This window comes from Colletotrichum godetiae (assembly GCF_030913485.1).
Source record: "Colletotrichum godetiae strain CBS 193.32 chromosome Unknown BDP55scaffold_57, whole genome shotgun sequence".
Taxonomy (NCBI): domain Eukaryota; kingdom Fungi; phylum Ascomycota; class Sordariomycetes; order Glomerellales; family Glomerellaceae; genus Colletotrichum; species Colletotrichum godetiae.
Genome location: NW_026851305.1, coordinates 172,581 through 187,753, shown reverse-complemented (window position 1 = coordinate 187,753; position 15,173 = coordinate 172,581). Strand labels below are relative to the sequence as shown.

General features: G+C 53.3%; 3 protein-coding genes across 3 annotated transcripts; 2 read left to right on the top strand and 1 right to left on the bottom strand.

The window, feature by feature from the left end:
* Positions 1 to 711: 711 nt before the first annotated feature.
* Positions 712 to 3,167, top strand: BDP55DRAFT_733040 (uncharacterized protein; the record flags this gene model as incomplete). Its single annotated transcript, XM_060580023.1, has 5 exons — positions 712 to 760; positions 828 to 1,083; positions 1,134 to 1,269; positions 1,319 to 1,606; positions 1,659 to 3,167. The coding sequence occupies 5 exons, from the start codon at positions 712 to 714 to the stop codon at positions 3,165 to 3,167; spliced, it is 2,238 nt and encodes a 745-aa protein (XP_060424489.1).
* A 495-nt stretch (positions 3,168 to 3,662) lies between these two features.
* On the top strand, positions 3,663 to 6,821 carry BDP55DRAFT_678882 (FAD binding domain-containing protein). Its single transcript, XM_060576013.1, has 8 exons — positions 3,663 to 4,099; positions 4,153 to 4,232; positions 4,303 to 4,810; positions 4,866 to 4,900; positions 4,950 to 5,163; positions 5,221 to 5,294; positions 5,367 to 5,647; positions 5,735 to 6,821. Exons 1-8 carry the CDS (start codon positions 3,948 to 3,950, stop codon positions 6,443 to 6,445), a joined length of 2,055 nt encoding a protein of 684 aa, XP_060424488.1. The 5' UTR covers positions 3,663 to 3,947; the 3' UTR covers positions 6,446 to 6,821.
* A 927-nt stretch (positions 6,822 to 7,748) lies between these two features.
* On the bottom strand, positions 7,749 to 8,487 carry BDP55DRAFT_733038 (uncharacterized protein; the record flags this gene model as incomplete). Its single annotated transcript, XM_060580022.1, has 2 exons — positions 7,749 to 8,028; positions 8,450 to 8,487. The coding sequence occupies 2 exons, from the start codon at positions 8,485 to 8,487 to the stop codon at positions 7,749 to 7,751; spliced, it is 318 nt and encodes a 105-aa protein (XP_060424487.1).
* Positions 8,488 to 15,173: the final 6,686 nt, after the last annotated feature.

Sequence of the window (15,173 nt, the reverse complement as noted above, 5' to 3'; positions counted from 1 at the left end):
GCTGGGACAGGAATTTTCGAGGGTCTCGCAAAGATTCAGAAATCTTTGCAGGGATCGCACAGACCAGCGGTGGGGTTGTGGTGGTAGCGGGAACCGCGACGCGGTGAGAGACAACCCGCGTGCCTGCCGCGCTTCCGGGGGACTTAAAGTGCGTGGGCGTCGGCGTGGGCGTTCGGATGCGCATGAAGGATTTTCCAGCACGGTTTTTCGGTGTGAGTGCTTCACCTCCAAATCTCATATCGCGATCGCGGGGTCCGACGGATTCGGCTACCATTTCGGATTGACGCCCACAGTGCTCAGTTGAGTGAGGTGTTGGAAATTTGAGTTTGGTAGAAATTTAGCAAAATTCTGCGTGTGAGTTTGGCCAGTTGAGATTGCGTTGAGTTGAGATTAGAAAAAGAAACAAGCTGACCTGGCGTTGGCAAGGTGCAAGAAGGGGGTAAATTGCGAAAGGCAGTCTCAATCAGGGGCGTCCAAGGTACCTTCCTTGGGCATACTGTGAGAAGTGTGGTAGAGTAACTGCCAGTTGGGAAAAATCAGGAGGATCCTGCCTTCCTGGGTGCAAGCTGAGGTTATCTTGCTGCAGTTGCCCGGCACGCACAACCGTCACTGCTCCTGCCGCCTCCTGAAAGTCACGGGAGGATCATTGAGAGAATTCTTTCTAGAATCAAAATCGTAGAAGATTTTCCTCCTGCGACCAAGAAACCCACCATGGCGACGCCAAAGCGACGTAAGGTCGAGACAAGTGAAGGCTCAAGGCGTTAGTTGTCACCCTTGTGCTGCCTTCAACGGCATCTTCACTTAAGCAACGGCTAACAGCCGAATAGCAATGAGCGCATTTGCTTTGAGGCAACAGTTGCTTTCAGCAAGCCCGTCCTTGTCTCCAGCACCTCAAGCCGAGTCTCAGTTGGTCCCCGATTCTCAGGCGTCAACTCCTACGCCTACACCTAAAGGACGGTCCCCCGCGAAAGCAAGATCGTCGAAGAGGGTCGTCTCCACTGAGGATGAAACAACCCAGCACACGCCAAAGACGAATCCCGGCCAGAGTGCATCTATGCCAGTAACAGGAGCACCAGAACCCAAGTATGATCTCCCCGCCTCGCCCTTCGAAAGCCCTCTGACAAGCTTCTCAGTAGTCCTACCGCAGATCCTGATGACATTAACCCGGCAAAGGCTGGAATTCAGCAGTTCTCGACGTTCAGGCCAAGTAAAAGTAACTCTCGCAGAGTTGGAGGAGGCATTCTCGAGTTAAGACTCCATGACAGCGAGGTAAACCTATGCTTGAATACGACGTAAAGAATTTCGTTGACGAGTCAAGCGTTTTCTGGTGCTCGGAAGCTATGGTATTAAGGTCCTCGATGGCGAGATCACTATAGCAGGAGCGAGTATTCGACCTTCCGACGGCACCAAATGGGTTCATGCTCCTCACTGCCATGCGATCCCCGTTCTGCGTTGCTCAGAGGAGACAAAACTCGAGATGCATCCTCACCCGCAAGGGGCGGGCCTGCGTAAGCTCGAGCGGCTGTCACCTCTCTTCCGCAGTCTCTGGCACGAGCCCGAAGGAAAAGCGAGCAAACGAGGCGCAAAGACCGATACCTACAAGATTGTTAGTCAATGTTTGGGACACCTCGACTCCATCTTATGCTAATAGCGGACAGATCTGTACCTCCGAAGACGCGCCGAAGCGAGCTCTCATTCAGGATCTGCGTTCGCACCCCGCCTGGAACAAGAAATTGGCGGGGTTGACGAAGGCGAAACCAGGGCAACCAACCCTCAGCGTGATGCTATGCGGCCCAAAATCGTCGGGCAAATCCACCTTTGGCCGTATACTGGGCAACCGGCTGCTCACGGGCGCCGGCCAGCAGACGAGGACCCGGCAAACGCCATCATCAGTTGTTGTGATGGAGCTGGATCCTGGTCAGCCAGAGTATACTCCGGCAGGTACAATCGCCTTGGTTCAGGTTAGAGAACCCAACTTGAGCCCATCTTTTGCCCACATTGCAGCGAATGAGCAGAATGTGACCATTATAAGATGTCACTCAATAGCTTCAGTATCACCTGCGTCCGACCCACAGCTGTATTTGGAATGTGCACTCGATCTGTTTCAACGCTATCGAGACACCTGCCAAGGGCTGCCATTGATCATCAACACGCCTGGTTGGGTCTTGGGAACAGGGCTGGACCTACTCGGTGAACTTGTGTCGACAATCAAGCCTACGGAGGTGATTTACATGTCCGAGGAAGGCCCTAGAGAGACCGTCGAAGGCCTGCAGGCGGCGTGTAAGACAGTCTTCACACTTCTTCCCTCGCAGCAGTCGGAATTCACTTCGAGAACAGCGGCACATCTACGTTCGATGCAGGCGTTGGCGTATTTCCACACCAAGAGAAACCCGTCAAATCAGCTGCTGTGGAACCCTTCCCCGCTTTCATCATCCACTCCGTTGATGGTCGGCTACAAGGGGAAGAACCGCGGAATTACGGGGATTGTTAGCTATGAGTATCAACCGCCGGCAGAGCTCCTCGCAGAGACCATCAATGGGTCTATTCTATGTCTGGTCGAGACCGAGGACATCAGGGCGTTTAGTCGTCTTGCTAGAGAGAGCAGTGAATTTTCTCCTGCAGCATCGAGCGCTGACGTGATGGATGTTGATGGTGTTGTGCTAGACTTGGAGGCAATTGTCGCCAGGACTCCTGAGGGAATCCCTTATATCCCCAATACCGACGCTCAAACTTTGGATCCACGATACGCCCAAACGCTAGGCCAGGTGCTATTACGAGGCATCGACACAAAGACCGGCGCTCTCCAGATCCTCACACCGATTCCCCTGGAACGCATCGAAGCAGCCAAAGCAGCGGGTCGCCACTTGTTGCTAGTCCACGGCAAGCTCGACTCCCCCGGCTGGGCGTATACGGAAGACCTGTACTACCAGTCCTTCAATGGCAGCGATGTAGATAACTCCAAGTACGACACGGTGGAAGTCATGGACGAGGATACGGAGAGCGACAACTCGGATGAAGAACCTGAGAACCTCGAGCTTGCCGGTGACTTGAGTGACACGCACACGCCGTGGATTGAGGTGCTTCAGGGTCACGAAAAGCGCCCCGTGGGGTCCAGGGTGTGGAGAGTCCGTCGCGACCTCGGGCGGGCCGGGCCGGGCGCTGAGTGAAAGAGATGACACGGATGTCATTTACCGCTACTCTACAAAAGGGAACGAGGGATGTCTATGTGCTGCAGAAACGTAGGAAATTGTAGCCAGTGGGCTGAAAGATATCGGGTCGTATGTAGAGGCGTCTCAATATCCGTACTTATAGTGGCGTGTTAGATACCGCTTACACAGCGAAATCACGGGAATGCACCCCTTCACAATCTAGAATGCGGCGGCTTACATCCGCATTCTGTTACCCCGTACATGTGGCACGCTCACCGTCCCGCCCATACCATGTGTGTCTTGAGATGAAGTGCAGCGCATGCAGTGTGGCAGTCCATTCAGGGCGGCCGCATTACCAAGTACTTGAGTACCTAAACCTTGAACTCAATGAGTCCCTGCATTGGAGATCTACCCCACATCCCCCGATGACGTCCGTGAGTTGAGGTCCCCCAATTGTGCCCCTCCCTTCGGCCCCTCCCCCTCTTTGTCATGCTTTCTCATCGCTTATTTCCCCAAAAACCTTAGCCTCTGGCGGCAGTTTTCTGCGGATAGGTGGTCGTCCAATGGTGCTACACAAACTCAAGATGATGTTCCGAAATACCTTTAATCCGTGGACTTGTCTCTCGAGAAATAAATCCGCCTGAGATCGTGGGGAAATCGAAGCTGGCTCAATTCATATACGAAGTAGTATTTCAAACTATTGCTAGTCGAATTCGTCTGTCCTGCATCTTCAACACTCTAGTCCTTCTCCTCCCATCTCTATTGCTCTGAACCTTTGAAATCCGGGCAGTGCACATCATGACTGAGCTTCCTGAGACTAAGGTTGATGTCCTCATCATCGGAGCTGGCCCTGCTGGGCTGATGTTGGCTCTCTGGTTATCTAGACTCGGTGTCAAGACCCGCATTGTCGATAAAAGGACCGCCAAGGTCTACTCTGGGCAAGCCGACGGGTGAGAGAATCGAACTTCCGGAATAGGACCGCAAGTGCTGACCTACATCACAGCTTCCAAGTGAGATCCCTCGAAATCCTAGACAGCTTCGGCGTCGCGGAGCGCGTATGGAAAGAAGCAAACCGCATGCTCGGTACGCCTGACCTCACCTTTCGCCTGATATGGGAGAACGAGGGCAGAAACCTCACTAACACCAACCGCAGAGGTCAGCTTCTGGAACCCCGACGAGAATGGCACAATCCAACGCAGCGCCAAATCAGTAAACACAATCCCAGGCCTCTCCCGCTTCACCGAATCCGTCCTGCACCAAGGCCGCATCGAACAATTCTTCATAGACGGCATCCGCGCCTCGTATCCTTCAAACGAGACACCCTTGCAGGTCGAGCGCATGGTCATCCCGACATCGCTCGAGATCGACGAGGCCGCGGCCGAGGACCCGGACGCGCACCCTGTGACGGTGACGCTGCGGCACTTGACGGAGGAGGAGGCGACGCCGACGCAGATGCTGAGTAATCTTAGTGATGGCATCTTTAGGAGTAATCTCGCCGAGGACGACGTCGCGGGGATGTTGGATAGGTCCAAGGGGCGGGAGGCGAGGGATGAGGTGGTGAGGGCCAAGTATGTTGTTGGCTGTGATGGGGCGCATTCGTGGACTAGGAAGACGCTGGGCAAGGAGTTTGAGATGAAGGGGGAGAGCACTGATGCCATTTGGTAAGTGCCTGATTTGAGGCATGGTTAGGCGTTGAGCTGACAGTGTTGGTTCTAGGGGTGTGATGGATATCGTCCCCATTACCGACTTCCGTACGTCTTCAATCCTTCCATGATGACGCAGTAGGCTGACTTCTGGTAGCCGATATCAGGTTCCGGACCATGATCCAGAACACAGCCGGCGCGCTGATGATCATTCCTCGCGAGAACAGGATGGTCCGTCTCTACATCCAGCTCAAGGAGGTCTCGGCCGGCGGCGGCCGCGTCGACAGGTCGCAGATCACACCGGAGTTCATCTTCAAGTCTGCGCAGAGAATCTTCAGCCCATACAAGTTGGAGTACCACTACTGCGACTGGTACGTCGACCTCCAAGTTGTGCTTATCGCGATGAACAGATGCTGACGTGTCATTAGGTGGACGGCCTACCAAATCGGTCAAAGGACGGGCGACCACTTTAGCAAACTCAACCGCGTCTTCCTCGCAGGAGGTAAGTTGTTTCGCAACCTCCGCTATCTTTTGATATCTTTCTCCCCTAAGAAGCTAACCGGATGCGACCCAGACGCCGTGCACACGCACTCCCCGAAAGCAGGCCAGGGCATGAACATCTCGATGCAAGACAGCTACAACCTCGGCTGGAAGATCGGCCTCGCGTGCAAGAACATCCTGCCGCGCGACGTCCTCTCCACGTACGAGCTCGAGCGCAAAAAGATTGCAAAGGACCTCATCGCCTTTGACGGCAAGTTCTCCAAGCTCTTCACGGGCGCGCCACCAAAGGATATCCAGACCGAGACGGGCGTGTCGGATGATGTGTTCCAGAAGGCGTTCCATACGAGTCGAATGGTATGTTACACACCCACTCCAGTCTTCTCCGGTTCCCAGTGTTGAGATGCGAGTGAGTGCGACGATGAGCTGACTTACGTATCGCAGTTCACAACCGGTGTAGGCGTAAACTACCAACCAACAGTCCTCGTCGCCAAAGAGGCAGATACAGACCCAGACACCGACGACTTGCCCAACATCCTCGTAAAGAGCGTCGCGAAAAGCACCCAATCCCTCGCGACAAACTGCAAACTCGGCCAGCGCTTCCCGTCATACAAGGTCATCCGCCAATCCGACGCCCGCCTCTGGGAACTGCACCACAAGCTCCCCTCCAACGGTCGCTTCCGTATCGTAGTCTTTGGCGGCGACATCTCCCGCCCCGCGCAGCGCGACACCGTCAACGCCCTCGGCGCGTGGCTATCGAGCTACCTCCCCAAGCTGCCGACCATCGCGCTCTGTCCCGCGTCGGATCCGCACAGCGGCGAGATCAAGTTCAAGACGGACGAGGACCCGAGTATCGTTGACGTCGTGCTCGTGCACGCTGCGCCGCGGGACGAGATTGATCTGTTAAAGGACGTGCACGAGGCTTATCATCCGTTTGATAGTAAGCTTGGATGGGATTACGACAAGGTATTTGTTGATGGAGAGACGTTTTATGAGGAGCCTGAGAGGGCGTATGAGAAGTATGGGGTTGGTAAGGGCGAGGGTGCTGTTGTTGGGTTGCGACCGGATGGCTATGTTGGGCTTGTTACTTTTGTTGGTGGTGATGGGGCCAAGCAGATTCAGAAATGGTTCGATGGCATCTTTCAGAGGTCATGAGAAAGATGGTTGGTATCGTTTGTAAGTACATAGATTAGTTGATGGGACGCGAGGACCGTGAAAAGGGGATGTAGCTCTAGGAGACTCCTTTACGATGTATCTAGCTGAGATGAAGCTGTTTGTTATGAATTCCTGGGAGCCCTGTGATACACCTGATTCGAGCATCTTTGTCGAGATTCGGCACACATTTATTTGTGGAAGCCATCATGATGTTGAATGATTTCATGAATGTATCTTTCGTTAGGCAAGACACGGTGCAATACTTTCAAGGGGGTCGATACGTTGATATTTACAGATCCGGAGACGTGCAATGTGCCATCGTTCAAAACTTCAATGATCACTGATGCGCAAAGTATGAAATTCGTATTGGATAAATTCGGCCTGCCTAGCTTTATTATGCAAACAACCTGGAGGCTGAGGCAAAACGGAAACGGTTATTTTAGACTCCTCGAAATGAAAGGCCCCGGAAGAATTCTCGACCGATTGAGAGGGCGAACGTCATTGGCTCATTCGAAGCCCGAGGACCCAGCCCCCCTCATATTAGGTATCAGAAGAGGAAGTGTCATCTTCCGATGCACGATCACATCTCTCCTTCATCATATTACCCCTCCGCCATGCAAACTTCCAGCTCACACTTCCCTTTCCACCTTTTGTTTAATCTCTCATCCATAGCATCCAGAGGCCAAGGATAAACCCTCTTGAGTGCTTCATGGAAGACGACTCTCCGCAACCGAAGATGAGTATGCGGCAAACCACTCGGCCCCTAACGCCAAGTATTCCAAGCGCGATACCTTCAAGCCATCCTTCGTTTCATAGGAAAGAAAATCACAACCCAGAACCAAAAGAAATCGCGTCTCATATCATCACCTCCCACAAACATCACCTGATCCCTCGCCATTTATCATTCTCCACATTCTCAACATGAGATATCCACGCACTCGTCTTGAAAAAAGATGAAAAAAGGAAATTCCATCGATACCGCTCGCTCGCGACGCTTCCGTTTCTTCATTACCCGTCTTCTCATCATGACAAGCCTTCGTTCAGAAGACCTGTTTTGGTGTGGTGTTTTTGCCTCATTCGTATGACATGAGGGGTTTCCCTGAGGCTGACCTTGGGGAAAGGGTCGATGCTTTCGCTATCTTATCCCTGTGCACGGACCATTGGCCTAACCCAATCATGTCGACTGACGAACCTCACCAAAAGTGGCATGCGGCGGGTCGGTCTGGAAGGTGGACCAGGGCTGCAATAGCTTGATATGGTATTGCAGCCGACACTGACTTGACTTTGCAGGGCGACTGCAATACTATTCCGAGAATCGCGACCCAGCACCTCGAAGGTCTTTCGTCTGACCATCATTAGGCTGAGCTGCTTCACCGGCGGCTCCTGGGCCGTGAGGAATGAGCCGGTCAACCCTCGCGATTGCATCAGCGACACGTTGGGCTCGGCTCTCTTGTCGCTCATGGCTCCCAGAACGTTCGCTGCTCACGAGTTCGAGGTCGATGTCTTCCTCGAAGTCCCGGAGACGATCTTCAGCCCCGGCGCCAGCTCTTCCCTCTTGAGGGGGCTGTCTTCCCGAAGCACCCCTAAGCAATCCACATGTTAGCCTAGCCGAACCACGATGCAATCGAACGAATCAATAAGAGAAGAGGTAGGAATCTGGGTGGATGATGAGGGACCTTTCGCCGACACGATCCCCAGCCACGGCAAATGTCCAGTTGGCTCGAAAGCGCATGCTCCACAGCCGCATGCTATTCTGCAACTCCGCGGGGCCCTGAGCAGCTTTGCCAAGTCCGCGAAGCCGGCAAATGATGGCCGGAAGGCTCGAGGAACGAGTGAAATCCTTGCCTCCGCATACAAGCCGGCATGGCAGACTTGCTTACGAGGCGGCGCAGAGCTGGACTTGGAGAGAGGGGTGCTGAGATACCAAGAAGAAGTCATGGTGCTCATGGAGCAACCTGCCGTGGAGCACTATTGAAGATCGTGAGAATGGGGCATTGGACTTACGACTGGGCGGAGCCTTGTTGGGCTGCGTTGGAGGACATGCCGGATTTTGGTCGCCTCGGCGTTGTAGTGCGGGTTGCAAGGTAGGTCAGGGTGCGCTTGCAAGTGAAGTTATGTATTGTTGCGAAGGGCGTAATGATCTAGGGGCCATTCAGGTTTACAAGTAGCGACGGAATGGCAGGGCGTAGAACGGCCGTGTTGTTGCCGGATAATCTTGCGTGTGGTGCTGGGAGGCCGACAGCCGGTCTATCGTAGGATGACACTAGACTTAGGTGTAGTAACTCGGTCTCTTGCGTGCGTTGGTACTCGATGTAAGAAAAGCGTGACCTGCAAAAGCAAAACGTCTTGAGAGAGAGAGAGAGAGAGAGAGAGAGAGAGAGAGGGAAAGACTTGAGAGAGGGCAGAGAGAGTACGAGGAAGGTAGGCAAGTAATAAGGAAAAGGACGATGGTGGTGATAGAGAGGGTGTAAGAAACGGCGGCGACGGCAGCGGCATGATGGTGGTAAGGTCGAGTGAGTTCCGGAGGAAAAGTTGCCAGGTGCGCACAGGTGGGCCAATTGCCTGGATTTGGTTCCCGTAGATCTCAGAGTGCGGATGACGGCGGGGAGAAAGATCCAAAACCCACGCGCAGAGGTCTCAAGTGTCTCGGTCGCACCACACCCTCCCAGCAGTGCCACTGGGCCTCTCCCCAATAGGCAGGCTCAGAACTGTCCATATACGCACAGGGTCCGCACTTGACTCCCGCAGGGTTCAGTCCCAGTCGAAAAAACCGGGAAGAGCTGTTTGGGTCTATCTACCTACCTTACCTCAGGGGATGAGACGCCTGGGGACTCGGGAGAGTGACGTGCAGAATCTTAAGGCAGGTATCCGCCCCTCCACAACGTGCGAATGTAGGTATGCTTGTGTGTGCTTGCTCTGTAGCTCCGTTGAGCATTTTGTCATCGGTGACCTCTGGGAGTAATTCTCATTTCGTGCCCAAGGGGCGAGATAATAATGATCCGAAAGAGGAGGTCAATCTACGAAGACCTAAGAGCAACAAAAGCTTCCATAGATCCTTTACGTGCGTGTCCCCGCTTGATAAAGTTTAGTACCTGAGTTTTTGCTCGCCGGCGAATCTATTATTTCCCCTCCAAAAGCAAAGCCGGTAGGTTAAGGCAGGACAAGGTAGAGGGGACGGCGGTGGCGGCGGCGGCGGCGGCGGCAGTGGTAGGACTAGGATCAGAACTAGAACTGCTGCTAGTACCTTAACCATACATCTATAGAGGACGTAGAGACACACAACCCAACTGGCAGGATCCAAGGAGTTCGAGGGTTTGGGTGTACGGAGTATGTGAAGAATGGAAACGACAGAGGTGGGGCGCAGGCAGCAGACTTGGGGACAGAAGCACTCCTCCATTGGCCATTGGAGTGGTTGGAGAGGGAGTGAAACGAAAGCGAGTCCTCAGGCCTGTGGGGATACAGCTTTTCACAGGGACACACCTCAACCTTGGAACCCTGGGCTGCTGCCCCGCCGTTGGTTTACTGTCCCATCTACCTAGCTTTCAATCTCGTCTGACAGGTGCCAGGTGTTGTTGAGCGACCGCAGACTTCCTCTTTGCGCCACTATCCTCCTAGCCCAGAGCCAGATAGGGTAGAGCAAATAGAGGAGTAGGGCGGGTGTAGACTGTAGGGGGCGCGGGGGTGAAGCGAGTCACCATTTGCTCTAAACTATCCTCCTAGCCCAGAGCCAGATAGGGTAGAGCAAATAGAGGAGTAGGGCGGGTGTAGACTGTAGGGGACGCGGGGGTGAATCTAGTCACTATTCGCTCTAGACTCCCCCGAGCAATGCAATTTTCACAACATCCCATTTTTGTTAAGCCAAAATCAAGTAGCAAAGCAAAAAGATTACACGTTTCCATCTGCTTCCCGCCCCTCGTCTCTTCTAGATGCTCTGCTTGTGATCTTTCCTTGACACTCCCTGGCACGATCCCTCGTCCGTGATGCGCATCGAACAGACCCCTAAGCTACCCTAGGCGGTGACCTTATGAAGGATATTGAGAGGCAAGCGCTGAGTAACCGGCGTCTTATCCAAGGCAGCGCAGCTGACGATTGGCTGGTCGTCGCTACACTTCATCTCACCCCATCTCATATCCCATTCTCATCTGCCTGCAGGCCAACTTCTTAGCATCGCCTGCCGCTCCACGTAGGAGATAATTCTCCAGCTGTGCTCCGTACATCACGAGTAATTATTTTTGCTTGGCGCGACGGCCTTGGACTTGAAGCCCCCAATATCTCGGTACGCACCGTCACCGACTGCGAGGCCGACACAAAGACGAGGGGGACACAAAGATGAAAGAGACTGGAAGATGAAGGAATGCGAACAGGGGCGTGTGTGAGGCGGAGGGGTGAAAGACGAAAACTACAACGACGGGGAGGGGGGTGTCATGGGCGCGGAATAGCTATGTTGGCATGGGGGTGAGTCGCGGTGAGTGAGTAGATTGTATTTCCCCGCACCTCCCTCAGCATGGGACAAGAAGATGACTGGGAATAAGGCTCGTCCACGCCCCTTTGGTTCCACGCCATGGGACGTCAGCGCCTTGGGGCAGGTGGTGGTGCTCCAAAATTTCCATCTTTGACAACGTCGCGGTCTGGATCTGGCGCGAGGGTCTCGGATGAGCTAGCGGGGGTCGCGATTGAGAACTGGCGGTAGCGGGGTCGTCGGGCAGAAGATTCAGAAACAAGCCGATTCGAGGCGACATATGCTGGGTTGCGAATAGCTACAAATGTGCCTGACCGGGGTACGTAGGTAGAAGCAAGGGAAACAGAGGGGCAGTCCCATTCTGGGTCGGTGCTCTGACGACGATCATCTCGCACGATGCTCTGACCAGGGCCAACCCAGGCGATACTATGACGACGACCATCTGATCTCATTCGGCGGAATTCAGATGAAGGGACGTAAGATGCCTCGGGCGGGCGCATGGGGAGGTGCTGACGCTAATCCATTCGTAAAGCTTGGAGACCTTGAAAGCTGAAGTACACGAGGGTCTCTGAATGGCTTCGCATTGCTTCAATCGACGGTGGGTTGAAGGGCCCACCAGGGTTGGGTTTGGGAGCATTTCGGCCCTTCGGATGGTAGGAAATGCTGCTGACAAAGTGACATGAAAGACTACCGAGTAAGGTACGGTACGATAGAAGACTTCAAGAGTACCTGGCAGTACCTGGTTTGTTATGAATCCCTGCACCTAAGATCGTAGAGACATGATGTATCCGTAGATTCTCACTTGAAACATTGCACCTAAAAATCCCTTTGAACAGAAGATGTGACAGTCATTTACTCCCGGTTCCCCGAAAGCCAAGTGTCGCGCACGACATAGGTAGGTAGGATAATCTCCATTTCCATCAGTTGGCGCTCTATGAAAGTACCTGATCCGTACACCAAATTCGTCCCCACAAATTCCGCCGCCTAGCGCCACTGCCCAACGCGGGCGCCGCCTGTTCCTCCAACTCTTGCAAGCGCATGGTGCATCGGTAGGCGGCTCCTCGCTTCTTGCGCTCGGGAGGAGCAGCTGATTGCCCGCTTCAGCCGAAAACACGCTGGTCTCCTTCGGCATGAGTGAATTGGACCAGAACTTACGGATACCTTGTCCCCTCTGTTCGTTTTTGATTGCGGAATTAGCCCCTAGTCACCTCAGTTGGCCGAAACTCCAGACCCACAACTCGATGTCCGCTATCGTTGACTCACAGCCGACACGCATTGGGTTGGCCTCTCATACTACCGGCGCAGGGGCCTGTTCGTCCTGACAATTCAGTTGTCCTGTGTTTATCACCTAATCCAGGATTATCCGTTCAGATCTTTCAGAAAAATCTTGGAGATAGCTCTGAATGGTGTCACAAACTCACCTACTGCTCACGGGGGCCGTTGAGTGTCTTAACTCCGCCCGCCCCAGCTCCAGCCACTCTACTTGTTCCAACAATTCGCTCTTCGCGCTTTTCGACGTAGTCAGGGCCTGATCAATTTCTGCTTGTCCCGCGATTAGATCACCGACCTACCATCATTTGAACCATTGGATGTTGTGATGTGGCAGGTGCCCGCCAGCCAGTCCCCTCCCTCCTCATCATTTTCCCACCTAAGCACTCGTCCAGTTCGCGTCAGCCACTGTTCCGCCCACGATATTGTGCGCAAAATTTGGCACAAACACAGCCCTTTTTTCGTCTTCACGTCGCCGACTGCTGAGGCGCAGCCGCGCAGCGACGAAGCAAGTCAACACCGTTCTCGAGTCTCTCACCAGGGTACTGCGTAACCAGCCCTTGCCAAGGCGAGAAAACATTTTCTATCGCCGTTTCTGTCTGACATTATCTCAATCACACATTGTCTGTCCCTTCCATCTAAGCCACATTCTGCGAATTCTATAACCTCTGCCAACCCCACGATAAAGAGACCAATCCCAGCCACAGCAAGTGAAGAGTTTTCATTCTTCAGCACTCACATTGGACGCCGCAGTCTCACCTGTCGCAGTGCTGCATAAACATAAAGTAGAAATGTGGTGCAGAACGGGCGTGTCCTGCGCGCGCTGGAGAGCACTGAACTCAACAGTGAGGTCACGACGGGAGGTACACCGTACGTGGCACCCTCTGGTTCTCACCCACTGGTCAATTCGGGTGAGAAAACTTTTTCACATTTGCACTTTCACCCCTGCGCAATATCACGAACCAAAATCTCCAGGCGTTCATGTTCCTCGCCCGCCCGCGTCCCGTGACCAGGATCTCTGGCGAACCATATTCAGTTCGCCAGAGTCGTTGGCGGCGGCCTCTCACGTGCTCAACGCTGCCTAATTGCCTGGTGCACCGACCAGCAGCCCGTGACGAAAAAAGCAACTAAAAAGCCGGCGGAGTTATCTCGGATTTTGTGATATAGCCTCAATTCGGGATTTCTCATCGAGCGGTGTTTGGAGTGGTTTCCATGGCCAATCTCACCCATCAACAACCGCAGTCAAAATAAAGTCGACCTATTGAGATGAAAGACGGGTCCGTTCTTTAAACTCTTGTCCGTGCACAATTCAGTGGGTGTCTTTCTCAATTGGGATGAAACGGCCCCGTTGACGTGGATTATTTCAGGGATAACCCCATGAAGATCAGGTGGCAGGAATTGATGAAAGAAATGGAGAGCTAAGGGCACTATCGACAACAACCAATTGTGATGCCGATGGATGAGAGAAAAAGTCCCATCCCACGTCCTATCTAGTCTGAATATAATGTGGATTATGTAAGCATACTCAAGATAATGTAGTTTGCCATGAATGAGATACTGGGCCCCTACCCCAAATTAACCTCGCCAAAGCAGAGAATAAGTTACCCGGTGCGCCGGTGCACGCAGAGGTAGGTGCCATCCAACTATAAGGTTGTTGGTCCAAACGCCCCGAATTCCATTGTTGCCTTTCCCATGCCCAGAATCACCTCCATTCTCCAGCAGCTCCGATGTGCGGAGCTTGAAGATGACATAATGCACCTGCAGAGCCCCGTGCTTGGTTTATTCCCGCCGTCGGCAACCAACAAGCAGTCAATCCTGGGCGCGACGCATTGACCCATCAGATCGCAGCACCCTTTCTTCTTCAATGAGGTAAACCGACCGCACATCAGCTGCATCGAGAGAAAACTTATGTAATCCCAGCGATACTTTTCCGCCCCAATTGTTTCATTTGTTCCCGAGACTCGACACCCCCCCCCCCCCCCCAAGTTTCGGAAGGGGAACGCCTCTTTCTCGTTCGCCCACTCGCTCGGTACCTTCCGATGATCTCCCGAGGCTATTCCCAATCGAAATAAGCCCCCCTCAAGGATCTAGGTCCAAGGCGCCGTTGCAGCCACAACCGGGGCAACGTGTGGTAGGCTGGTAGCACATGGCACCAAACCAGTGGCTGATCTCCGATGAATTTGAACCCTTAGTTTGAGAATTGTGAACCAGTGCCACGCAGGTTGATTGGCACGTTGTTGATAGGTTGCCCAACAGCCTCTCCGGAGCTTACTGAGACTCTGCAGTCGAGGTCGAGTCGCTTGACGGCAGCGGTTGTGGAGGGTACTTGTGAAACTGGTCGCGTCGTAGTGAAACCGAGCCCAACTGACAATGCGTGGTCTTTTCTAAACTTTGCGTATCTTATATCCCTATTCTTTCGTCAGTTTTTAATCGATGATAGGTCATTGCGAAAAGATTCATCATGATCGTTAAGCGAGTTAACACAAGACGAGGACGGAATCTGAAAAAGCGTTTATGACTGACGTTGGACGCTGTGCATTTACTGATAACGCCATTACTGGAGGCTGGCTGCTGGTGTTGGGAATGTGTAAACCGAGGAGTAGATGTAAAACAGTGGTTTCTAGGAGTTGCTTCGACGCTTCAAGTAGATATTCTGAGAAGAAAGAGGAGAATGAGAGCGTGGGTTGGAAGCCAACAACTCAGAAAAAGATCGGAGAGAGAGGGGGGGCCTATAAATCTAAGAATCGTCACCTACGACGATGAGCGAGTAGTTAGAGTGTGGTGGATATTTACATTTTGAGGGAGCCTAATCGCAAGCACTTTCGAGTCTCGGTCCGCCTTGCAGCAGTGCCAAGTGACAGATCGCAGGGGCAGGGAGGTCACCGGCAGATCTCAAGAATTACGGATTCTTGTTACGAACGTATCTGTCGTTTCCCTTGGCGGCATCCCTGGGCGGTATCCCGGAAGCGGAGCCATCATGCCTAAGCATGCAGGTAAACG

Coding starts and splice junctions, on each gene's coding strand:
- BDP55DRAFT_678882 (XM_060576013.1), top strand. CDS start 3,948: ATGACTGAGCTTCCTGAGACTAAGGTTGATGTCCTCATCATCGGAGCT. Junction 4,811..4,865: donor GAGAGCACTGATGCCATTTG/GTAAGTGCCTGA, acceptor TGTTGGTTCTAG/GGGTGTGATGGATATCGTCC. Junction 5,164..5,220: donor GAGTACCACTACTGCGACTG/GTACGTCGACCT, acceptor ACGTGTCATTAG/GTGGACGGCCTACCAAATCG.